At 50.2% G+C, this 25,104-nt stretch overlaps 1 protein-coding gene across 1 annotated transcript in view; it reads left to right on the forward strand.

Moving 5' to 3' along the window:
* Window positions 1-25,104, forward strand: part of PAPPA2 (pappalysin 2) — an 81,963-nt gene that overhangs the window by 18,402 nt on the left and 38,457 nt on the right. Inside the window, exons 3-13 of the mRNA XM_018078947.2 lie at window positions 3,247-3,392; window positions 10,220-10,513; window positions 11,243-11,435; window positions 12,969-13,090; window positions 14,558-15,050; window positions 15,613-15,741; window positions 16,720-16,811; window positions 17,089-17,282; window positions 18,395-18,532; window positions 22,002-22,137; window positions 22,358-22,541. Coding sequence (XP_017934436.2) covers window positions 3,247-3,392; window positions 10,220-10,513; window positions 11,243-11,435; window positions 12,969-13,090; window positions 14,558-15,050; window positions 15,613-15,741; window positions 16,720-16,811; window positions 17,089-17,282; window positions 18,395-18,532; window positions 22,002-22,137; window positions 22,358-22,541 — 2,121 coding nt within the window. The remainder of the gene's footprint in view (window positions 1-3,246; window positions 3,393-10,219; window positions 10,514-11,242; window positions 11,436-12,968; window positions 13,091-14,557; window positions 15,051-15,612; window positions 15,742-16,719; window positions 16,812-17,088; window positions 17,283-18,394; window positions 18,533-22,001; window positions 22,138-22,357; window positions 22,542-25,104) is intronic.

Below are 25,104 nucleotides of genomic sequence, written 5' to 3' on the forward strand. Positions count from 1 at the left end.
GCTCAGAAAGGAAGTTTTGGGTCTTTAATAAGGTAAGGTCTAGTGCAGTATAAGTTTACCATGCAAAGCTGGAGTCATTTGATGACTTTCCCCTTTGATATGATGGGGTGACATGGAGCAGGACTCCAAGAAGACAGAAGACAGGAAGCAATGGGCACAACTGGGAATGTGAGAAATTTGGATTAGGAATTTTTTTAACTTGAGGATGGTTAAATACTAGAATAAGTTGCCTAGCGAGGTTGGGAAACCTCTGTCCTTGTAGCTGGACCTGACCTTGAACAACCAGATCTAATTAGACCTGTTTTGAGATCCTCTCCACCTGCCAATTAAGTCTGATTCCACTATTCTGTGGTGACACAGTCACTGAAACTGCTAGACTTCATCTTCCTTTCCTTTTTTTGACAGCAAGAAGAGCCCCACGCTGACAGCTGTCCCACACAAGTAAAGCAGGATGCAGTGTGGTGCTGAAACCTGCCTTAGAGTCAGGTCACTGACTAGTGTCATTCATCTGGCAAACCTGATGTCCCTATTCCATCTCTCTTCTATCCTCTGCCCTATTCTTTGGGGTTTGTTTGGGTTTTACTCCTCAGCTGGTGTCCTTCTCTCCTTCCTTGTGTTTCCATGTTGTCTTGCAGTGCCCACCCTGCTGTAAATGCCATCTAATTTGGAATACTCTGGTCTTGTAGGCATTGGAAAGCTATTTGGGGAGCAGAGGAGAGGGCTGTCACTTAGGCTGTTTGTGGAGACCAAAGGCTGCTCTGCCTTCTCCCCAGGGAAAGTCACAGAAGTGCTGGGCAAGAGGAGAGCTTAACCTTTGGCAGTAAGCAAAAGGCTCAGACGCCAGTTGGGTGCTCCTTGTCTAACCTAAGGATGCCAGTGGGAAATGTGGATTGAGGGGAATTGGAGTTGCCCATTCTAGAGTTGTTTTGGTCTCGCCCATGTCTTTGGGGATGTCGGCGGGATATCTGTGCTTTCCGTGCCATAGTGGGTGAAACTGGGGTCCTTCCCTCTCCTCTCCTCTTCCAACTCATCTGAGCATCTCAGTGCTGGAACTGCTCCCTCTAACCCTGACACATCTCTCAACCATCCGAATCTCTCAATGGAGGAAACTACAGTTATTTATAATTAAGGCTTGACAAAAAATGCTGCTAATGTCAAGGGACCGGCAGGCGACAGCCAGAAAAACATCATGTCTCCAGAAGAGGGGCAGCAGGAATATCCCTCTGAATAGGGCTGACGTCGGCTCCTGGAATTTGGACAGCCTGGAAGGGTTTGGGGCTATTTTTCCGAGATATCATAGGTCAGGAATTGATGTTATTTTTAAGTCTGTGTCCCCCGAGCAGCTCTGATGAGTTGGGGAGACTTTCTCTCCCCCTCCCTGCTCCTTGTGCTCTATTTCTACGAAATTTTTGCTTCTCTTTCTTCCGAGTCATGCCACAAATATGTCCTTCAGGTTTGTTTATCCCTCTCCCTATCTATTCCTCCCGGCCTACTCCCGTCTTGGTTGGGTTGGAGGGATGGCGTCAGCGTGGCTCGTGTCTGGGATGCTCAGGCGAGACATCACAGGCAAGAGATCATGTTCTCCTAATTTGTCCTTTCCGGTTGGGAGAGTTTTCTCTCCGCAAGCTGATGTGGCTGGGGAAAGTGTTCTGGGAATGCTGCTTTGTGGTGGGAGATCTCGGGGCCTGTTGAAGACAAGCTGGTCATCTCATCTCGCCACATAGTCCAGCCAAGATTTTTCTGAAGTAACTGAAGTTTCAGAGCTGATGGGAAGGTGGGTGAGATGCCTCCAGCTCGGGATGGTCTTTTGGGGCTGATTGGTACGGGAGAGGCAGTCAGCAGGTCCCGATTATCTGACATCTCCCAAGTCAGCAATGGCTTCTGAAAGTCTCTGCTATTTCAGGTCCAGGGAAGAGGCCCTTGGGTTTATCCAACTCTGTTCCACATGCCATCCTGCTCTAGTTTATTTCTGGAATCCTCTGTTTTTTCAACTTTTCCTCCTTCTCTTCAATTTGCTGTAGCAACCTCTCTCTCTTTCTAAACAGGCCTGTTGGTGTAATAACTTGACTCGGGATCTTGCCATTTCAAACAGCGTATTTGCACATTTCATTGGTTTTCTTTCTCAAGTCACATCTCAGATGAGAACACACCTTTTCCCCCTTAGCCCACGCTCAGCTTTTTGTCCCTCCTTCCTTCCTTGCCCTAATGGACACCACTCCTACAGAAGCTGCTTGTTCAAATAGAGCTGCTGTGCCTTCATGGCGAGTCCAGTGTGAAGTACTGACCACACTCCCTTCATAATCTCTCCATGCAGCTCAAAGATGCCAATTGCTCCTGGAAGCATGGGAATAAGTGAAATGCTTTCCACCACCTTAATGTTGCTGTTGGCCTTATGCTGCAGGTTTAGTCATTCTTATGACATATTTCCACAATGGTGCATTTCCATCATCATTCCACAGTGATGTATTTGAAGCCTTTCCATGAGTTGTTTTTTTTCCCCCTGTCTAGAATCTCTTAAATTGATGGCTTCACAAACCTTGGGGCAGGGTCTTCAGGTTTTGAAGACAGAAACAAGTTGTAGAAATAGAGGGACAATGTCTGCTACCTGTCCTAATCCTGTCTGAGCCTGTGAGGTTAGTGGCAGTGATGAAAACGTAGTACTTGATTTATAGAATATAAAATCATAGAATGTCCTGAGATGGAAGGGACACACAAGGATCATTGAAGTCCATTTAAAAGAGTACCTGGCATTTGCAGCACAGCCCAAGGCCCTATAATTCCACTGCTATTATTATTGGAATTATTATTGCTGTTATTAGGTTAGAGTCTCATTGTTTTTCATAGCTGAGGACATGAACTCCCTGAAGACTAACTCTGGGACTGTTGGTGTACTGGTGAATGTGATACAGACTTTTCATCTGCGCAGGAACAGCCACACAGAGGGAAGAATGAATTTCCTGGTGGCTGCAATTAGCAAACTTATTCACAATTGCATGACTGCCTCCCACCCAAAACCCTCACTGGCAGAACTTGCTCCCTACAGAGTAGAATTAGTAGTGCCATGGAATATCCTGTTGAAATGCTGAATTTTGCCTCACTTTACCAAACACTACTTGTTTTGGAGAGTTGAGGATGGGGTCTCCAGGCCTGCTGCACCCTTTGTAGGCTATCTGTGGGTGGCTCCAGCTTTTCCTCTTTGCTCTGTTGGAGTCTGTGCTGACTGTCCCCTCTCCCTTGTCCTTGCAGGGCGTACATGAGCGTGAAGGAGCTGAAGGAGGCACTGCAGCTCAACAGCACCCACTTCCTCAACGTTTACTTCGCCAGCTCCGTGAGGGAAGAGTTGGCTGGTGCTGCCACTTGGCCGTGGGATAAAGAGGCCCTTAGTCACCTGGGTAAGTAAGTTATCCCACTCATGGGGTCTCAGGATTGTTGGTTTTCCTCTTTCTCTATGGACTTGACAAAGAGGTGTGTGTGATGTGACTCAACATTGAGGATGCTTAATAAGAAGGTCATAGTAAGAGGGTCTGAGTGTACCAGTAGCTGTTGCTGTAAGGAAAGGAGCTGCTGTTCCATGTTCATATGGATAAGATGGTGAGATTATACACTAAAAAGGTACTTCCAGGTTATGAGAAACTTCTAACAGTGAAGGCAGTGAGGCAGTGGGACAGAGACAGTAGAACTGCAGGTTCACCATCAGTGCAGGCTCTGCAGAGAGCTTTAAACTCGTATTTGGCTTCTCTGGGACCTTCCAGGTCTGTCTTCTAGGATTCTGGAAACAGTGAAGTTGGCTTTTGCAGCATGTAATAACGAACAGATAAGCCAGGAGTGTCAGTGTTTTGAGAGCTGAGACTCCAGATTTGAGCTACTCCAGGGCTGACCAGGCAGCCAGCACTGGCCACTTCTGAATCCAGCTGCAAGTGTGAGGATGCCTATCAAATTTTACCATGTTTTTATAACTTGGCTTACTACCTGCTGGAGGCAAGGTTCTCCTTGGCTTCAGTGGATTCAAGGCAGACCCTTAAGGTCACCAGTCCTCCTAGGCTACAAAATAGCCAGAATGACAGCTGGTTGCCTAGAATGTGGCTGTATTGTGTGTTTTCTGCTATTTCTGCTGTTTCGTTTTCCTGCCTCTCCCTTCACCTCTTCAATGTCGGAGTTTTCTGGCAAAGCCCTTTACACTTTGCAGTCAAAATGTCTAAAGTGTTTCTCAATAAGTAACTGGAAATAATTACTCCTGACACCTGCACAGCAGACCTAGACCTTCTGCTTTTACAAGTGCGTGGTGTTCAACCCTTAAAAGTTTTACACTGCTGTTAAAGACCTGTTTTAAAGTGCCTTTTTGCCAGTTTCCCTCCCTCAATGAGTTTCAGGGCTGTTTTTTCGATAGTGTATTACCACAACCGTTTGTTGAGGAAGGCAGATCTCCATGAAATTTATTCTTTCGGCTTCCAGAAATCACTTCCAAGGCTCAGCTTGACAATCATCTGACTGCAGCAAGTGCTTCAGGCACACATGTTCTCTTCAGACCCCTCCCAGTGGCTCACAAGGAGTTGTACAGAGGGGTAGTTGGGGTGACTGGTCTCGTCAGAAGGTTGCATTCAGCTCCAGTCTCAGAGCTTGTGTCCAGCCAGGGACACGAGAGGTGGTACCGTGGTGGAAATGTTGGATCAGGGAGTTTCAGGGGAAAAGGAGTGTTGTCTTGGCTCTGGTGCCAGAGCTGTGAAGTATGAAGCTGGATCTGAACCTCTTTGGGGCTCTGGCACAGACTGAAGACTTTGATTCGAGGCTGTCCTTGGTTTTAGCTTTAATGAGCTCGAGAGGGTGGGTGGTGGACTCTGTTCTCCATAAACAGTGAGCTCCACCACATCATCATGTATTTGGTACCGTGCACAATGTATATTATTGTCCAGCAAAACAAAACTTAGGGCTGAGGAGGCCATGAATATGTGCCTGCTGACAAAACCTCTCACAGAAGGCTACTGGATAATCTGAGTAGATGTGAAAGTACAGCAGTGAGGAAAGAGCAAGGAAAACTTTGGTAGCAGTGAATAGCAGTTTGAGAAAAATTCCTGAGCCTTAAGGACCTAAGAGTGGCCAGGGGTGGAGACAGATCTATACACAAGAGAGGGGTCTGTCTCCAAAAGGACATACTCCTTCCCTTGCACTGAATCATGCTAATCTCCTGTCTATCCTGACCTTAAAATATTAAGGTCAGCACACAATCCCTGCTTCCCCCTTGCCAGTGGCTGCTCCCATGCAGCAGAAATGCCACGCTGATTTTTCCCTCCACGCATACAGACCCTTTCATGCTTTGGTTCCCTGCATGAATCAAATTGGTTCCTCAAGTTTGACTTGACTTCTCCAAGAAGACAAACTGCCTCTTGACTCCAGAGAACTTTGGTCAGATTTTGCTCTCTTTGTTTCCCTGAACTGGACTTTCTTAGATGTTTTCAAGAGAAACTCCATGAGACTTTTTGCTCTCTGATTGCCTTCCCTTCTTCTATTTTAACACTTTGCTTCAGGCCAAAGATCATTAAACTTAACTGTTTCCAAAGTGCTCTCTATCAGTTCTTCTCAAGAAGTTGTTTAATATGCCATCTGGACTTTGACCTCCTTAGAAAATATTCTTTCATTACCTTTGAGTGTGTTTTTCAAGAGGGTCCTCCTCACCTTCCCGTTGGCATCCTCACCTTCAGTGAACTTTGTTTTTCACCCCCTTCTCTTCATGATGCTCATTTGAGGCTACCAGAAGTTATGTGACCATTCCTGTGCTGATGACTTACAGTTCTGTTGCTCTCCTCCAAATTTTTTTTCCTGAGTAAATTTGATTTTCAGGCAACCTTTTTGAAGGCTTAGGGTTGGTTTACCAATAATACAGCCAACAGCAACTACTTTCATTGAAGCATAAAAGATAATTACTGACTTGGAGAGGGTGAAATGGTCTATGAAATTTCTATAGACAGCGTTTCAGCTGCTGTGGAACTCCTAGACAGAGACAGCTTGCAGCCAGCAGCCAGCAGCAGAGGTAGAAAATCTCAGGTCTATTTGCACCACTCCCTGTGACCATACTGTCTGTCTCAGTCTTTCCACCATAATCACAATGAGTTCCTCTCAAATTCAGAGTTCTTGGAGTCTGGAGTGAGTTTTCTGAGAACTTAGAAGTAAATCTTTTTTAACTACAAGACAGAAGAAATCAAAGAACTTCCTTTAAAACACCCCGAGCTTTCCGTGGTGGAAAGCCTTGTTCAGAAGCCCCAGCAACATAATAATGCAGATGCTTTGAACTTCATGTGTAGCTGCATGTGAACTGCATAAACATGGTCGAAGGGCAGGGGAATTGTGAACAGTTGATGTTATAAATACTTTCTGCAGTTATATAAGCTGGGGCCAGCTCATATATCTGGCAGAGGTCGGTGGATCCTGAAGGAGGGCCAGCCCTTCCATCAAAGGTACCTCAGGCAATGGCCATCTTCCTGTCTGACTAACTGTCATGCGCTCCTTCCATCCGTGGCTGTGACTCAGTGTTTGGGGAACACTGGCCCCGCCACGCAGGTTCAGCTTTGTGGTTTGCTGTTTAAAGGTCCCGTGGTTGCTTGAGAATGTCCTCTGGGACAGCCCTGACACAGGAACAGGTTGGCTTCTTGGGAGCTGGCGTGGACCAGAGTCCTTCAGCATTGCTGCTGATCGTGGCTAGAGGCAGAGTCTGCCCCGGGAGTGTGAGCCTCCAGGGGTGTGTGAGGAGAAGTGGGGTCCACACCAGTGCTAATCATTCCTTGGACTTGTGGACTGGGCATCTTTTGTTCCTTGATCAGAGTGGGGGCTTGGCCTTGGGGACGTTACGAGCTCTGCAGCTGGTAGGTCTGGTCTGGAGGGACGAGGTGTTGTGAGGTCAGAACTGAGGTTTTCCAGCTCTCTGGACTTGTTTGGGTGAGCAAGTCCAAAGAAGTCTCTGGTTCACTTGCCTTGGAGTGTTGGACCCCCTTTGTATCACAGGGATATTGAAGATTTTAGCTTTGTTGTGTAAATGCTGACCTTGGGAACCTCCTTGAGCTGGTTCTCAGGCACTTAAAGCCCAGTTTAGCCCATCTCCCAGGGCAGGAGGAGGCAGAGGTGAGAAGGAATGTCTGATCCACAGAGGAGAGAGAGGGGAGGCTCGTCCCATCAGGATGTTATGAACTCTTCCACATCTTGCCCTCACAGCCAGGATCCTGCAGAGGGGAAATAGAACTTCCTGGTCCAAAGCTGGGAGCTCTCCCAACTCATCAGGAAGCTGTGGGGACAGGGAATGAAGGGATAGGGATGTTCTGGAAGGCAGGCAGGGTTCTCATGCTGTTTCTAATCCTGCCATTTAATTAGCTGTTAAAAAAAGTACTCAAAATATGATCATCTTTGTGGAGCGTGGGGGAGGAATGAAATAGGGGAAGCCAGCAGAGAGGAGGGGAGGGACAGGGTATCCCAGCCTTGGCATCCCTTCCCTGTGAGAGTTTTCTCCCTCCCTGTACCGGAATCCCATTTATTCCACGCCTGGGAAGAGTGTTGGGTTTCTGCTGGGAGGAGGCTGCTTGGTCACAAGGCCCCCCGTGCCCTGGTGCTCAGCCCCTTTCCCTGTGGTTAGAGCTGCAGGATGTGTGCAGGGCTTTCACATCCCATTTACTTGTTTATGAACACTGTTTTCTTTCTGTGTGCACATTCCTCCTTTCAGACCTTTGGGCAGGCAGCCCCCTGCCTTGCTCAGTCTTGGGTTTGGCTGCAGAGATGCCTTTTCTTTCTATTCTCTCTTCTCTCATGCCCTGGTTTGATTCAAATGAGAAGCAGCTTTTTTTTTATGTGCCCACTGGGCTCTCCATCAGTGGGATGCCCTTTGCTATCTATAGCCTTTACCAGGGTGGTGATTGAGAGGGGGATGGCTTCCAAAATCTGATGGTTGACAGGCCAAAACATGAAGGTCCCAAAAGGATTTTTCAACCTCTCTACCTTCTTGTAGCCCATCTCCAGGCAGCTAAAGGGTCGAGAGCTGACTGATGGGATGCAAACTCCTTTGCTCTGTTGTCTTACGACTAGAGAGAAAGGGAATGCAGCTACTCTGTGACCCATCCTTTGCCTCAAGCCCTGGGCAGAAGATCCTCACTGTGGGAAGGAAGAGCAATAAACATGAATTTTGAGCTAAGAAGTGGTGCCTCTTGACAGGTCAGTGGTGTCTCTCAGCCCTGCCATGGACCACACACGCAGGATGCTCCACTGAAGATGCCAACCTTATTTCTTCACCCTCTCACGACCCTGCTGCGAGGGCTCGAGAGAATTGCTGATGGGCGTCTCTGAAGGTCCCTTTCCAGCCCCAAATGCAGTGTTCACCCAGCATGGCTCCCCTAGAGCAGTCACAGACCTGCTGGTGTCCTGCCAGGGACACAGTGCTCTGAAGAAAACCAACCCTCTCTGGGAAGGAATGCCCTGTCCTCGAGGACATGAGGTATTCCGGTAGCGCACGGAGCTGATTTCAGGCAGCCTCTGTGGCTGGAGACAGGATCACGCCGTGGCCCCCTGCCAGCTCTAGCTTTGCTGGCAGGGGCAGTGATCATCAGCAGAGATGCAGTGGCAGAGGGCTCTGCCGTGAGGTAGCTGGCACAGTAAATCCCCCAGGGCCCTGCAACGGAGGGAGCAAGCTGTGCCAGAGCCAACTATTCGCCACGCTGCCATCCAAGCTGTCTGGGTTAAAAGTGGTTGTGTAAAAACAGCCTCCCAAGCCACGGAGGTGTTGCCTGGAGTCAGCCTGGCACATGCTGGGGTCTGCTTTTAGCCCACTTGTCTTGCTGATACTCCCCAGCCCTTGTTCCTCTGCTGTAAAGCAGCATGGAAAAGTGGATGGAGCATGAAAATGAGAGGAGAAAAAGGGAGGAAAGGGAGAGCAAAAAGCCTCAAAGCAGGGAGAAAAATGCAGAGATTTCGAAGATATTTTAATCTGGATGAAAGAAAGGAGGCAAATAAAAGGAGGCCAGAGAAGTAAATTTTTTTTGTTCTTGAGCATCTTCTGTGGACAGTTTCCCGGTAGATGTGGCACAGAGCTGTCAGTGCAGAGTGTGCATGCCAGATCAGGAGCTGGAGAGGCTTGCAGTGAGCAAAGGGAAGGCTCTGCTCCTAATGGCTTTCATCAGCATCCTTCATCCTTGCTCTTCCCATCAGACAGGCCCGCAGGAGGGGAAAAGTGACTTGTCCTGCAGCCACGGGGAGATTTAGGGCAGTGTCGTCATGGGTCCTGCCCAGCTCTGTGCTGTTGCTGTCAGTATGAGGTGGAAGTGCTGGGCAGTTTCTGGGGGACTTATTCTGTGCCCATGCCCCGATATCTTTGACAGCTGAACCTGTGTCAGGCTGGCTTGGAGAAGAACTGCCCCCTTTGTGCCCCCTGGAGTCAGGGGCTGGGGTGACCCAGTGAAGAGGAGTGGGTTTGTGAGGGCTGGAGGGATCCTGCCTGGTTCATTTGGTCTACCTTGCCACACACAGATCCCTCTGAAGGGGATGATAGGATCTTCACAATCTGTGTTTTGGGAAATCCCACTCTGAAATACACTACATTTGTGTCAGGTTTGTGATAGGAGTTTAGTGGATTGCAACAGAACCTCATGAGAGATTTAGTTTACTCCTCAGGGTCTGGTTTGGAGGTTGAAGCAATAGATCACGGATGATTTCTCAGCCTGAGCCAGAGGCAGTTCATTGGAATCTCCATATGGACTTGTGCTGAAGGTGGCTTCCAGTTGGCACAGCCAAGTGTGTCAGGACTTCAGCACCTCGTTGTTCTCACTTGCCAAGGGGGCTGGCATGCCAAAGCCACCTGTCTAGGCCAGGGAAGAACTTCTGGCCTCTGGTTCAAAAGATGATCCCTTTAAAGTTGCATCATGGCTCGGTTTGGTGCCCTGGCTCCAAACCTCATTTGGAGTTGTGTCATCCAAAGCAGATGCTGAATTATAAATATGCAAAAAGACACAGAGGGAAATGGTAGCTGAAATGATTGAAGGTGTGGAGGGGGGAATAATGTGGTCAGAAGGGGAAGAAAAACCACCTACTCCACTCCAAGAGGGCAAATGAGCCTCATCCCATCCTACAAGAGGCTGAATACATCCATCTTCAGGTCTACATCTGGCACCTTGTCTGTGACCTGGATGCAGAGTAGTTTTGCCTCTCACAGGTAAGTAATGGCAGCTGACAGTCTCTGTACTTGCAATTCCAGGTGGAGTTGTCCTCAACCCTGCCTACTACGGCATGCATGGCCACACCAACACCATGATCCATGAGGTGGGACACGTCCTGGGGCTGTACCACGTCTTTAAGGGAGTGAGCGAGCGTGAGTCCTGCGATGATCCCTGCAGGGAGACAACCCCGTCTATGGAGACGGGAGACCTCTGTGCTGACACTGCCCCCACCCCAAAGAGCAAACTCTGCCGGGATCCAGACCCTGCCAACGACACCTGCGGCCAGACACACTTCACAGGGACACCCTTCAACAACTACATGAGTTACACAGGTAATGGGTAATCATCGTGAGGGGTTGTGAGGGCTCACCTTCCTTCAAACGTGGGTTTTCCTCCCTTCCACCTCCATCAGGAGTCCCTTTCCCTATTCCCTAACCTATGTAGCCCCTCCTGGTGCACTGGGATGTGGCAGGCAGTGCTTGCAGTGGCTTCTTAACCCCTTTCTTGCTTCAGGCTATTTCCATCCGTCCCTCCCTCCCTGCCCGTGGGTCACTGGCAGTGCAGCAAGGCTGTTCTTGTCTGCGTGGTGTTGTGCCTTTATTCTCCAGTCCTGAAGTTGCTGCTACTATTATTATCATTATTATCATTATCATTATTATTATTATTATCATCCTTCTGAACCCTTTTGGCTTGGTTCCCAAGGGCATGCTGCAGAGAGCGCTGCTGTTCCTCCCGGCATCCCAGGAGGGCCACAGCCTGAGGAGCAATTCCACGTCCCCTTGCTCGACCCACGGCGGGCGGTGGCCCTTCCCAGGTGTCGGAGCCGGCCGAGCCGGTGCTGGGCAGGTGCAGGGTTGTGGAGCTGCTGAGGCAGTGCCATCTTGTGGCTTTGGGGACACACGACACCAGAGAGCCCCGGCGGGAGAGACACCACGCGCTGGTGCCTCCCAGCTCTCCCTAGGAGTCCCCCCGAACGGTTTGGCCGCGAAGAAGGTGCGTCTTGCCGCGTCCGACCGGCTGATCCCCACCACCCTCAGCCTGGGCTGTCTTTCCCCCCCCAGATGATGACTGCACCAACTCCTTCACCCCCAACCAAGTGGCCCGGATGCATTGCTACTTGGACCTGGTGTACCAGCGCTGGGGGCACGGCAAGAAGCCGGCGCCCATCCCGATCCCTCCCATGGTCACGGGGCAGACACAGGACTCCCTCAGCATCTACTGGCTGCCTCCCATCAGTGGTGTCATCCACGAGAGGTGAGGCATCTGCTGTCACAGTGGTCTTGGGATTGCACAGGAGCCTGCTGGAAGGGACAGGGGACCCTCTCTGGTGCGGACCCCCCACCCCTCTCCCCCTCGGTCGTCTCCAGCAGAGCCCTCAGACACAGGAGCCAGGCTGCTGCCGTGGCCCCGCTGGCAGATGGGCTCTCCCGCAAGCTTTCCGCTGTCGGGGTGCCGGGAGGGGAAGCCAAAGAGCATCAGGAGGCAAAGCCAGCTCTTAAACCCCAGAGTGCAATCGGGGAATGAAAAATGAGCTTCATTTAGCACTTATTGTATAAAGTAGCTATTTACCAGGAGGAAATGCAGCCCTGTGGTTAAGGCAGGGAGCTCGAACCGCAAGAGCTGGGTTTCGTTCCCGGCGCTGTCACGGACTCGCAGTGCAGCGAGCTGGGGGTAAGGCAGGAAACTTTTCAAACCGGAGAAACGGTGCCAAGGAACTAGAGTTGTTTGGCCGCTGAGCAGTGCGTGGGGAGGGCTGTTGGGTGTCTGTCTGTCTTCCCCCCAATACCTGGGAGCCACCAAAACTTGGATACACCACCAGTGCCTCCGTTCAGCAGCCCCTCTTACTAAAACGTTTTGGTTTTCACCAGGCTTTAGGTGGTGGGACCGCATTTTTTTTTTTCTTATAGGACCATTAGCACATACTAAAGAGCTCTTGAATTTGTTTTGAAGCTGTTTCACAAGGCTGTCTCTTGTAATTAAAAGGCAAGTGCTGTTTGATGGCAGCTGGGACACTCCTGGGTCAGTGTTTGCTGCCTTTTCAAAGAGCTGATGCTCTCCACAATGGGCCTTTTGCTCAGGGATAACAAGGGCACATGCATATCACCCGAGGCAGGAGGGGCTCTGAGTACTGGGTGGCCTCTAGTGATCCAAACAAATTGCTTTGGTGGGGAATTAAGTGGTTTGGAAGCAGGAAAACATGACTCTAGAAGGAAGGCACTGGGTCCTTCGACTGTCCTGAGTTCTCGTTTATAACTGGTTCAGCAGCTGATCTATGGTGAGGGGTCTGCATCCCCTGAGATGAACTGGTCAAGGAAAGGGGCTGAGACTGGCCCTCATCACAGAAAAATGCCTTTTTCTTTCCTGGAGAGCACAGTGGGACAACCTTTAATTGACATATTTGTGACTGATTTGTATTACAGTAGTGCTGAAAACCTGACTCCGGGTTTAGCAGAGACAGCCCCAAGGGCACCCACCCAACTCCAGAGGCACTGCCCTGGGAAGTGTGGGATCTCTTAGTTCTGATTGGTGAGTGGGGGGACAGGTTATTCATCCCAGACTACACAGTGAGCATGGAGAAGAGGAGGGATTAAATCCAGCCTCCTATGGCCACTCTTATTTCCCTGTCTTTGAAGAAGTTTATTCCAAGCCAGGATGACATGCCCAGGGGTTCTCTGAGAGCTTAGCTTTGCTTTTCCGAGTTCCCGTCTGATCCCACCTGGACAAAGGTGGATGGAAAACTGACTGGTCACGATTAGACATGCCAGTGTGTGTGTCTCCTGTCAGCAGGGAGCAGGACACGCTCTGTGACAGCTGTGCAGAGGATGGCACCTTCCGTCAGTATGTGCACGAGGCCTCTTCCCCTCGGGTCTGCGACTCCTCCGGCTACTGGACCCCAGAGGAAGCAGAAGGTAATTTTCTCCCCTCTTTTCCTCTCTGTGAATCCCCAGACAGAGGTGAGATCCTGTTGGCACAAGAAAAAGAATATCTTTTTTTTTTTTTTAGAGAATCAATTGTCTTCCCTCTGTGGGGGCTCTGTAGTGCGGGAAGGACATCTTGGTGCCCAGGGGATACCTGGAAATGGCCAACTGGCTTTGGACAAACCAACTGGCACCCCAATATCAACCCAAATAGTTGTTCAGACAGGTGTTCTTGAGAGATACTGGCCAAAAGGAGGGGCATTTCACTGAAATAAGTCTTTAAAACATAGATCTTGGGACCTCATTCAAAACCTCAGGGGCTTTGGTGCAGCTTTGTCCAAGGAGAGCAAGAGAAGCTCTGTGCTGATCCCGGAGTCTCTGCTGAGCCCTGGGCAGTCTGAGTTGGATGCCATTCCTCCCTGGCAAGGTGAACAGCAGCAGGGTGTTACAACTTGTGCTGAGATCCAGATATTGGTTTAGAGACCCACCTTGTGGGCATGGTGGTGACTGTCAAGGTCACACAGCTGTCACAGGAGCTGTTGGGGTTTTCATGCTGCCTGAACTCCTCCAAGAGCAAGGCAGAGGAGGCAGGAGACTAGGTGAAATGATCCTGTGGGCTGTGTGTGGTGCATGTGCTGCTGTTGATCCTCTGGCTCCCCGTGCTTCTGGTTGTTCTGTGCATCTGCAGTAAGCCTGTGTTTGTTCTGGTGAAAAAGAGGGGTTTTATGGTTTCTTAGAAACTTTTAGACTTGTATTAAGTGGATGCAGGCTTTGAATTGGTGCTGGGCCCTAAGAAATGCTTCCAATGGGTAATGAAGACCAGGGTATTTTTACTACAGGAGAATATGATGCTTTCTGAGTCTGAAAGCCCAACACTACATATCTTTTGCTGAGTGCTAATCAGAGGAGGCAGGCTGGAGGGTCTGAGGTCAGCCTGGGCACTGTTCTGGAGGTGTTGGTGGGAGAACAGCCTTCCAGACCTGCTTCCCTGCTTTGGACTTGGTCTGTCCCTGTCTGTGACTTGTTTCCAGCATGTGCCTGTGGAAAGCTTCAGTCTCTGCTCTGCCTGGAGCATTCAGGTGCCCTTGGCAAGCTTTCTACACCCATGAGACTACAGGAGGCAAGAAGCCTCATGTCCCCCAGCTGCGTCCAGGCTGTCCCTAGAGCCTGACACTGCATCCAGCTGCAGCGTGGATACTGCTGTCCCTGTTTGAGAGGGCTGTGAGACACCAGATGCACCAAGCCTTGTGCTTGTAAGCATGTACCCAAGAGCTGGGAGACCAGTGGTGCTTATTGCTTTCCAGGATGTTAGGGCAGATGCCACCAGCTCTGGGACGTGACCATAGTAGGTGTGAAGAGATGTGTAAGCACCTACAGAGAGGATTGTGCCTTGGGGTCCTCTGTGAGGTCAGCTGTCCCCTGCTTCTCACCAGCCTCCTCCCTGTTGCTTCTGCCCAGGCCCCCCGGATGTGGATCAGCCCTGTGGGCCCAGCCTGCAGGCCTGGAGTCCAGAACTCCACCTGTCTGACATGAACATGACGGTGCCGTGTCCCCAGCCCGACGGCTGCATCCTGGAGCTGCGCTTCCTGCACCCCGTCTACCCCGACTCCCTCACCCTCTGGACCACGTACCTCTCCACGGGCTCTCCCAAGGCGCTGTCTGACATTGAAATCCTGACAGAGCAGGGGGAGTCCATCCACCTGGGCCCCCTGGACACCTTCTGCGATGTCCCCTTTACCGTGAAGCTCAACATCCCCAAGAAGGTGTCCGGAGTCAAAATCTACACCTTTGACGAGAGGATGGAGATCGACACGGCCCTGCTGACCTCCATGCCCCACAGCTCCCTCTGCTCCTCCTGCAGGCTGGTGCAGTACCGGCTCCTGCGGGACCCCCCGTTTGCAGGCGGGTCCCCCGCTGCCCCCGTGCAGCTGCATCGCCAGTTCATCGACACGTGAGTGATGAGCCTGCTCCATCCCGGGCTCAGGGCCTGGCTGGGACAGGTCTGATGGCCTCAGGTCCCACCTCTTTAAATCCCTGGAGGGTTTTGCTAGTGTTTTGGGATTTTTTTTTTTTCCCCTTCTCTGGGAATTACCACATCCAGTGCTATTGAGGAAGTGTGTTGCAGACCCACCATGGCCCTTGCCCATGAGCCCAGGCTAACTAGAAGCAGCTTGTTCAACCCAGAAACATCTTCCCCAACAATACAATCACTAAAATTACATTTTCCCCATCAATACAAACAGTAAAATGACCTTTTCCACAACAATACAACCAATAAAATGATTGCTTGAGATAATGTCACTTTTCCCCAGCTCAGACCCCTGAGAAACAGGCAGCAGACCCCTCTGCATGACCTGGAAGAGACCCTCTTCCCACAGTCTCTGCCTCTGGCAGAGTATGAAGACACATGTCCTACTGTGATGCTGCATGGACACGCACGTGGTATCTGGAGTTGTGGTGAGCAAATCTGTTGCAGATGCTGCTGTTCCCTCAAGTTGTCTCTGTCCCTGCAGGGAAGTCACACCGGGGCACGTGTACCACTACCAGGTGCAGGTAGTCTCTGGGACAACCTTAGGAGAAGCCTCCCCACCGCTTGTCCACGTCCACGGAGCACCCTACTGTGGGGATGGGAAGGTGACCACGTAAGTCAAGCTCTCAGTGGAGGTTCTTTAAAGCTGCCAGGTTGTCCTGCCCCAGAGGGAAGCAGTGGGTTGGTCCTCCACCCATGGGTCCTTGGCTGAAGGTGCTGCACTGAATCCCTGCAGCAGACTGGGCTGTAGAGCTTGTGTTTGGTAAAAGGCTGTGTGCACAGGGGATGGTGTTTTTGAGGGGTCCAACCTGAACATCCTCTGTACTTGACTGCAGTGCTTGAATTTTGGCCCGTCTGAGTGAACTGTCACAGAGGATCTGCCTTTGGAACTGGGCAGTATAACTTCCTACACAGGGCACAGGGTGATGGCCCTGCAGAAGTAAGTTCTGCAACAAACACAGTCCCACACAGTGTGGGATCTTTAGAGAGCTGTCTGCTCACTGCTCAGAGACCCCAAATGATGAGGGATGCACCATTTCTACACTGAGAGACTCCAGTCCTCTGCCTGGGGGTTAATTATGCCAAATTTCCATATATAACTTTTTCAGACTTTAACTTCCAGGTTATTCAGAATCACTTTCCTTTGAAAACAGTTTTCTTAGCAGTGTGAAAAGAGGGAGAGGAACCTTCTCTCCTTTCTCCTGCCTCTCCTTCTCCAGCTCCCACTGAAACACCAGTTCTGTCTCAGAACCTCCCACCCTCTCCAACACTTGCTTACTCCAGCAACAAGCCTTCCTGATGCTTGGTTCTCTACTTCTTCTGTTTTCCCAATAGTTCTTGCCTCAAGTGTTATAGGAAAGTCACAATATGGTCATGCCTTCTCCCATATGCTGTGATTCAATCTCTCTTTATCACCTGGCAAGATGTTTTCTTTTTTCTACCTTATTGCACATATATACCTTATTCCACATTCCTCTTTTCCCTGCTTCTGCAGAATTGGAACCAATATATGGGATCCTCACTCATGACTGGGCAGAAGCACAGGAGTGTTGAGTGAAAGAGGGTGTTAATACATCTGTTGTCCCCTTAGGAGCCTGGGGGAGGAATGTGATGATGGGGACTTGCTGGATGGAGATGGCTGTTCCAGGAAGTGTAAAAAGGAAAAAGGCTTCAACTGTGTTGGTGAGTCCAAGTGGATTGAGACAGAGTTCCAAATGGATTGACTTCTTTTGAGGCAGGAGTCAAACCTGTACGTTATTCACCCTGCTTCTTAGAGCAGAGGGTGATGCACCTCATCTCCACAAAGCCTGGGTTTGCAGTTGGACTGATCCACGGATCTTGTCAGGCCCTTGTGGTGGGAAAACCCCAGGCTAAACAGCCAGCAAAACTCCTGTAACAGGAGGGGATGTGTGTGCCTGGAGCCTGGTTTGTGAACAGCTCCTCCCTGTTCTCCCTGTAGGGGAACCAAGCCTGTGCTACGTGCATGACGGGGACGGTGTGTGTGAGCCTTTCGAGAGGACAAGCAGCATCCTGGACTGTGGTCCCTACACTCCTGATGGATACCTGGATCTGTGGGCAGTGAGAGCCTATGCCTCCCATCAGGATGTGAAGTCCTGCCCTGCTTCCTTGGTCACTGGAGAGCCTGTTGTGAAGGTGAGTGAAGGCATGGTCAAAAAAAGTGTTTTCTAGCAAAGCCCATCCTGAGGAGGTCACTGCTGCAAGAGCACAAACAAAACCTTCAAAGCGGCTCTGGAACCTTTAATTGATTACAATATTCCCACACAGGGACCCAGTGGATGACCTGGGCATTTCTCACACCCCTCCTTCATCAGTCCCTAAGCCCAGGAACTGCAGTTCATGGAGGGGTGTTTCATCAAGACAGGGAGCACCTCCCCTGTAACCACCCCCATCCCACCAGCCAAGTGCACAACTTGGAGCATGTGACTTGTCCCACTGGTGGCTTTAAAAAAAAAAAATCCTTGAAGTCTGATACCTTATAAGGTCAGGGCCTGAAAGGATGAAATCACACACACATCAGCATCTGTACTGCTCTCAAGCCCTCTGATCTGAAGCCAAGGAAAAATCAATGGGAGAGTTCCCATCTTTCATATGGGCTTTGGAGCAGAGCCTGGAGGGGATTTCGCCTGATTGGCATTAACGTGGTGTGTAATGTTCTTTCCTAGCAGGCTGAAGAAGGGCAAGAAATATGTAAAGAGATTGTATTTAGTCCTTTATACGTGTGTTTCTACCGACGCGATGTAAGGAGCAGTGATGAGAACCTGCAGTGTGATTAAGTTTTCCAGATGTACATGTCTAATGAGATGCTTTGGGCTCCAGTGTCTGCTTCTCTATAATGACACATGTGTCTCCAAGGTTTTGTCTGCCAGGCCTATGGGAATGTCTGGAATACCCTGGTATTCAGGCAAATGAATCACACCATTGTATCTCGAGCACAGCCAAAATCAGGATGCTCTGGTCCTACCTACCAGTTCACAGCTTGGCTCATTATTTCTTACTTGGTCCCACAGACACCGTGAGGTGCTTAAACAGTATGTTTACAGCATTCCAAAATGTCAAGGGCCTCCTGTGCACATGTGTGGGCAGTGAGGTGTCCCTTAGGAAATCACATCCTAACTCTCTTCATGCTGGAAACCACCTTGGGATCCTTCTCAATGGTTGTTGAGTCTTCCCTGGGGTTCTGTAGGTGCTGTTTTTCTCTCTCTTTCCTTGCAACTTTCTGAGTTGAAATAAATCTCTCATTTCAGGTATGTAAATCCCACCTTCACGATGTGCCAAAGGACCTTTTGCAGGCTGCTTGGTTCCCATGTGCTCCCAGCCAAGAGAATGCTCAGGATCCAGATGAGGAAAAGATACCCTTGGTTGATGAGGGAGTTTGGCTCAAGGTAAGTGAGGATGTGTGATCAGGCACAGAGGATTTTTTTGTCTTTATCCAGCGCTTTGGTGACAAACCCCATCCTTTTCTGTCCTGTAGGAGCTACAGCAACCTTAAAAAATACTCAGATAGGCCTCTTTGCAAAAACCAAATGCCTGTGCATGGGTTTTTTGTAGTTGCCTCCTTCTCACTGTGAACAGCAGACCCATCCTGGGGCAGATTGCCAGGAGAAGGACAGTGCATGAAACCAAAATCCCACAGAAATGCCTCGAGGCTGAGAAACAGCTTGCTCCTGTCTCTCTCCCCTGCATTCAAGCAGTGCTTTAACACCTGCAAAAGGAGGGCACAGGCTGTGTTTCAAGTCCTTGTTGCCTTTGTCCCCCATGGCTGTGAAGAGCAGCAGAGGGTATGTGGATATGCTCTGTCATCCTGAGGGGTCCAGCTGTGGCACACAGGTCCTTCTGATAACTCCAGACCAAAGGTGACACTTCTGTGCCCCAAGGTGCTGGTCCTGCAGCCCAACAGGGGCTCAGGGGCTACCTGGGGAGCTGGGGGCTGCCTCTGGGAGGATCAAACCTCTCTGTCCCAACAAGCAAAGGAGCAGGACAGAGGAGAACTGAGGGTTAGACCAACAGCACTTTTACAGCGTTGGGTTTCTGACCACAGGCACAGCTTAGAGGTTTTGTGGCTGCTGCCTGGTGTTTCTGAAAAGCCAGGCTCTGGCATGGTGCTCCCTCTGCAGTCTGAGACACATCTTGCCCTGCTTTGTTCGAGGTCCTCTAGAGAGGACTCTTCCCAAAACTCTCAGATGACTTGGCGAATCATCAGACCTGAGTCAGTAAACATGGGTATCACTCTGAGGTCCTCTGTCTCTCCAAAAAAACTTCCTTTAACCTTTTTTTTTTTTTACTTTTCCCTCTCTTCCTTGTCTGTGTGTTCACAACCCACTTTCTGGCTTCGGTGTCTGGCCATGACAGATGTGCCTCCTTTCTTCCTTTGCTAGTGAGAAAGCAGCAGTCCTCCCCCTCTGCCCTACCTAGATGAAAGCTTGCTTTCCACTTCTCACCAGGGGTTAAAGCGTGTTCCAGTTTTATTGGAGCTTGTGGTCAGTTCTCTTCCTCTATGGATGTTTATATTAAAGACTTTCATTACTGGTTCTCCGTGCTCTCTCTAGGAGTGCTATTATTTTCCGCCCATAAAATTATTTATGGACTAGTAATAAATATGCCCTTTTTCTCTTTTTTTTTTTTTCTTTTTAATGGAGTTGGCCTGATTGGTAACATATTGGGTTAGGAAAGACAGCTTTTTGTTGACAATTTGCCTAGCACAGCTGCCTGCCCGGGCAGGAATGATGCTGTTGTTGCACATGTGTACCCACGTGCACATGGTGTTTTGTGGCCCCCGACTCCCATGGTCATTTTAAAGCTGTTGCACCTGTGTCACCCAGGTCAGAGCTGCACCACAAAACTCACTGGACGGTAGGAATTGCTTCCTGCAGTGTTTCTCAAGAGGTGGCACCAATGAGCAAGGGAAAGGCTGGGTCCAAGAATCATAGAATGGTTCGGGTTGGAAGGGAACTTAAAGGCCCTCTAGTTCAAACCCCACCTTCTGCTAGACTGGGTTGCTCAGAGCCCCATCCAGCCTGACCTTGAATGTTTCCAGGGATCCACAGCTGCTCTGGGCAACCTGTACCAGTGTTTTACCATGCCTACTGCCATGCTGGGAACAAGTGGGGTGTGTGTCTGTGCCACCTAACGAAGCATCTGCCAGGCCCTGTGGGTTTGTCTGCAGGTGGGAATTGTTATGATTCACAGATATCCAGCCATGCTTTGTTCTCAGTTTTTAATACGTCTGATGAGGAGAGACATCAAAATCACTTGTAAGCAAGTCAGGATGTGTAACATGCAGGAAATGAAACAGAAAGGGGGAGAGGGAGGGAGGAAAATTAGGAAGATAGCCTGCTGTGGCCAAGCACATAATAGGTATTGAAAAGGATTGGGATGATAATCAAGTCAGCTACTGTTGGTCTAACTTGGGGCCAGCGTCCTTCACTCTCATGTAGATGCACTGTAGGAAGAGAAAGACTAAACTCTCCACCTTAAGCTGTGTAGTCCAGGGAAAGCCTCACCTGACCTCTCCAACCATCTCTCCTCCCCTGAGGAACCACACTTGGAGGAGGGGGTTGGGTTAAAACAGGCTGGCTCCCTGGGACTTTCCAGCTGTAGCTCTGCCCTGGGGTGCTCCTTGGAGCTGGTTGTGAGCACTACTGGCTCTTCCTGCTTTCTTTTCCTCTCTTCTTCCTTTCCTGTTTCTTTTCCTTCCTTCCTCTGCTTGTCTCACTGAGGTAGGCAGTGGGGATATACCAAATAAAAATGTTTGAGCCCTCAGGTCTACTCTGTGCAGCCAGGCCAGGTCTACAGGAGAGCAAGCCCTGGCTCAGGGAGCAAGTAGACAGCAGTGGGGACTCACTCATGGGGCGTTTGCTGCCGAGCACCTTGAGACCCCTGGGCTGAAGCCCAAGGTTTTCTCCTGTTCCCATGAGTGAGCAATGCCTGACGTGGCACAAAGCCCCCACGGCTGGGCTGCCACCACAAACGGCGTGGTTGTCCCCTCCACTCCCACAGCTGGCTCCTTGGGGCTGTGCCCGGCCAGCTGGGACTTGTCCTCTTCCCAAATACACCTTTACCTTGGATTTGTGAGCTTCCTCCATGCCAGTGCTCAACACAAACACTCTATCGGGCGGATCTCGATCAAGATGCATCTCTGCACTGGGTGGGGGGGGTACCAGGGTGGGGGAGGAAAACATTTCTGTCTTCTCACTCCCCAAGAACGCCTGCCCTGCCATGACTGATGCCACGAGTCTCCCAGCTGCCTCCTGTAGCCTTCGGGGCTGCAGGCAAGTGGCGAGTTGTCGGCTCTCCTCGCAGGCAGGGCTTCTTCCCACAAATCTTTCTGCGTGTTGGCTGGCGGACAGTTTGCAGTTGCTGTGGGTACTGGGGACATTCTTTGGGCTTGTTTTGGGGTTTTTTGGGGGTTTTTTTTACTGGAAACGTTTTGGAGGCAGGGCTGGTAGCTGTGTGCTCTGGGTGCCTCACTGGCCTGGCCTGCACTGTGTGGGGTGGGAGTTGAAGCCTGGTGAAGAAAGGGCAGAAAAAGGGTCACCCAGGTGTTGCTCAGTTTTAAGAGCAGCAAATGTGGGTGTTGTGAAGATGCTATAAATTTATGGCAAGGTGGGACTGATAGATGTGGAGAAGACTAGTAAAAGGGAGAAAGGGAATTAGGAGGGAAAGGGCCACTTTCTGCTCCTTTCCTTCCTTTCTCTCTCTTCCCACCCACTTGCAGCCCTGCACCTCTGCAGTCTCTGACCCCTTACTCCTGCTCTCTCACCACGTTCCCTCTTTCTCTCTCCCTTGCACATAAGGGATCAGAAAAGCTGTGTTTGTGCCTGCTCTCAGGGTCTCTCCTGCCCTCCTTCCCAGGTTTGCTTTGAGAGACCTGCAGTGCCCACCTCCCTCCTGCTCTTCCTGGCCTCCTCCGGCACTGTCCCAAGCCGGCAGCGCAAGCCGACGGTCACTGTCCAGCTGACTGACACAGACGGATGGAACCGCTCTCTGGGTGAGCAACCTGTGGGCTGTGACACCGAGAGGGACACCCGGAGCCCCCACTACAGCTGTGATCTCTCACTGAGTTCGGTGCTGTCATCCCTTGTCCCCACCTGTGGCATTTTCTGCCTCCCACGCCGGTCTGCGGGGACGCGGGGCAGGAGCACACGAGGTAAATCAAAAGCAAAGCCCTGGGGCTGAGCCAGTAGCTTCTTTCTTTGCCCATCTCGCAGGGACGTACGAGCTGTCATGCCAGCACAACCCGCTCGTCGTCAACGTGTCCCGTGGCCAGGAGGACCCATCCCGCCCGGTTGCTTCGGTGCTTCTCAACTTCTCCTCCCCTCTCGTGGGCGTTGCAGCTGTGGCCTTGCGGACCCCGGCTCAGCCTGGCTCCTCTGGCCCCACCACCTGCCTCCTGCAGCACGAGGAGGGCTGTGGCCAGCAGTGCTACAGGTATGGTCTCCTCAGGGCACATCCCAGTGGGCACCCCGGGTTACCTCTCTCCTCTGGGGATCTGTGCTTGAGTTCTGGGGGGTTTAACTTCTCATTGGCTATCTTGTGACTATTCTCAGGTGGCTTTTGAGGGTTTTTGGAAGTTCTGAGGTAATGAGTCTTGATTTGCTTATCTCTCTGAGGGGGAAAGGCACAAAAACAGATTTTGTGCATGGTTTGTGCGTCTGCACAAAACTGTATTAAAGGACTGTTTCCTAGTGGGAACAGCGAGCTCCCTCAGCTAAGAAGTTATCACTGAGGGTTGTTGCTAAAGCTGAAGTGTTGACTTCTTCACCATGTGTTTTACAAACTCCATCTCCATCCATCCCAAGCTCCCCCACGCTGTGGAAGGTGGAGATGAAGCTCTCCCCCTCCTCTCTGTGCTCACTCCCGGCCTATCCCAGGCTCCTCGCCAAGTCTCACGCTGTCCCCGTCGTAACTCGGCGATAACACTAATAGTGGCAATCAGCACTTGAATTTATTGATTTATTATTATGTCTGCCTTCATAAGGCAGCAAGCGAGAGTCAGTGTTTGCAGAAGGGGCACCACTCTCCTAGCGGGTCGTGCTGGTGAAAGGATGGGGAAGAACTGGTGTCCAAAATAGACTAAATAAACAAGGCAGTAGGATCATGCCGAGCAGAGGCACAGACCCAAGGAGGAGCAAAGGGCTGGTGCTCAGCCTGTGTCCTAGAGGGGTGGCAGGGCTGAGGACAGCCAGACCTGCCAAGTCTGGCTTTGCTTTTGGATCCCAGGCTCCCTGAAGTTACACGCGTGTGCTGATCCAGGGCTCCAGCTCAGCCAGTTATTCAACCCGCACCGCTGGGAATACCGGTCTTTGAGTCGAGCTTTGCTGGAACTGTGGGGGTGTTAAGCATGGAAGGGGTTTGACCAGGGTCATCACATCACTGCCACTGTTGTATTTCTCCTGCTGATGGCCCTGGAAGGATGAACGTCCCTGATAACAAATCAGTGTGCGTGTGTTTGTCTAAAAACCTGTGGGATTGTGGCACAATTGATTTATGTAGAGTTCTGGAAACCATGAAGTTGCTTTTTACTTTCTCTGTCTCTTTTCTTTTTTTTTTTTTTTTTTTTTTTTTACTATTTTTTCTTTTTTAAGTGCATGTGTGATTTATACAGAAACATAAATCTTAGTGAGTCAGCATGTAAATATTATTCTCAGCCTTACATTAAAGGATCAGCGTCCACCTGAAATGCAGTACGTTTCCTCCTGGTAGCTGTTACAGTTATGTACCCACATGCTTCTAAGACCCCAGCCAACTGATGTGGTTTTTCAATTACATTTTCTCATCCCTTAAAATAATTCTGCATTCTCGTTGCTTGAGAGCCTCCCCCTCCCCCTCAGAAGTGACTGCAAGGAGGAACAGACTGACTGGACCCAGCTGAACCTTGACTAGGGATGGGGAGATGCCCATATAGGGGCAAATAGAGTGGAAAATAGATGTTTTTCTCTTAAAAGTCTCATTATATCTGAAGCACAAGCCAGTCCCCATATCACCAAGACACACTGAGTGGTGTGCTGTCCCCTTTGCATGGGCACAGCAGGATCCTCATGTCTCCTCTTCCCTTCCCTGCAATCCCACGGGCTCCCCATGGCCTTGGCTTAGCAGCAATATGCTGAATTGCAGGATACACACGTGCCCTTAGCAAATACTCAGAGTAAATCAGATTTGTAGAGTTTTCAGAGTAGGAAATGCTATTCATGGTATTGATTTTCTGGACTTAAAGGCTTGAATATTTAGAGATTTTAGGCTTACAGCTTCCAGTAGCCACACTAATAATAAGGGATCTTCCTCTGTTAAGTCAGGAAACATCCAAGTATCCCCCCCTTATTATATTTTTTTAAATCTGTTACATCTCCAAAATAGCATAGCAGTATTTTTACTTTTAAGGGCTAACGATTCATTTCATATAAAGCAGGAGGACTCTGGGAGAGAAGAAAATCCTCTATAAAAGTCCAGGAATAGAAAATCTTCAGAGGTTGAGAGACATTCAACTGCAAAAGATCACAGAGGGTCCGTGTTCCTCCCGCACAGACTCGAACAGACCGTTTGCACGCGCCCAGCCTCACATACACAGTACGTGCATGTGAGTGCTTTTCCTAAAATAACCCGGGAAAGGGACAGTAACAAAAGCAACAGAGAAACGAGGTTTCCTGACTTCAACCTAGAAGTGCTCCATTGCCAAAATAATAAATACGTGACAGCTTAGTATTTCTGTAGCATCTCTCATCTTGAAGGATCTCGCAGTGCTTCGCAGGCTGGGGAAAACATCGAGGTCGTGTTTGTGCTGATGGAACGCAGCCCTCTCCAGGTCAGGGTGCAGCAGGCATTTGGTGCTGGAAAAGTGCATCCTTGTTTTGAAGCAAGAGTTGCCTTCTGCTTTTGTAGCCACTTGAGGTGCTGAAGGTTGGCAGAAAACTTGCAGGCCAGAGCTGTGGTGTCCACCCATCCCACCTCGCTGTTATCA

Source organism: Manacus vitellinus, unplaced genomic scaffold (genome assembly GCF_001715985.3).
Source record: "Manacus vitellinus isolate BGI_N305 unplaced genomic scaffold, ASM171598v3 scaffold_44_pilon, whole genome shotgun sequence".
Classification (NCBI taxonomy): Eukaryota; Metazoa; Chordata; class Aves; order Passeriformes; family Pipridae; genus Manacus; species Manacus vitellinus.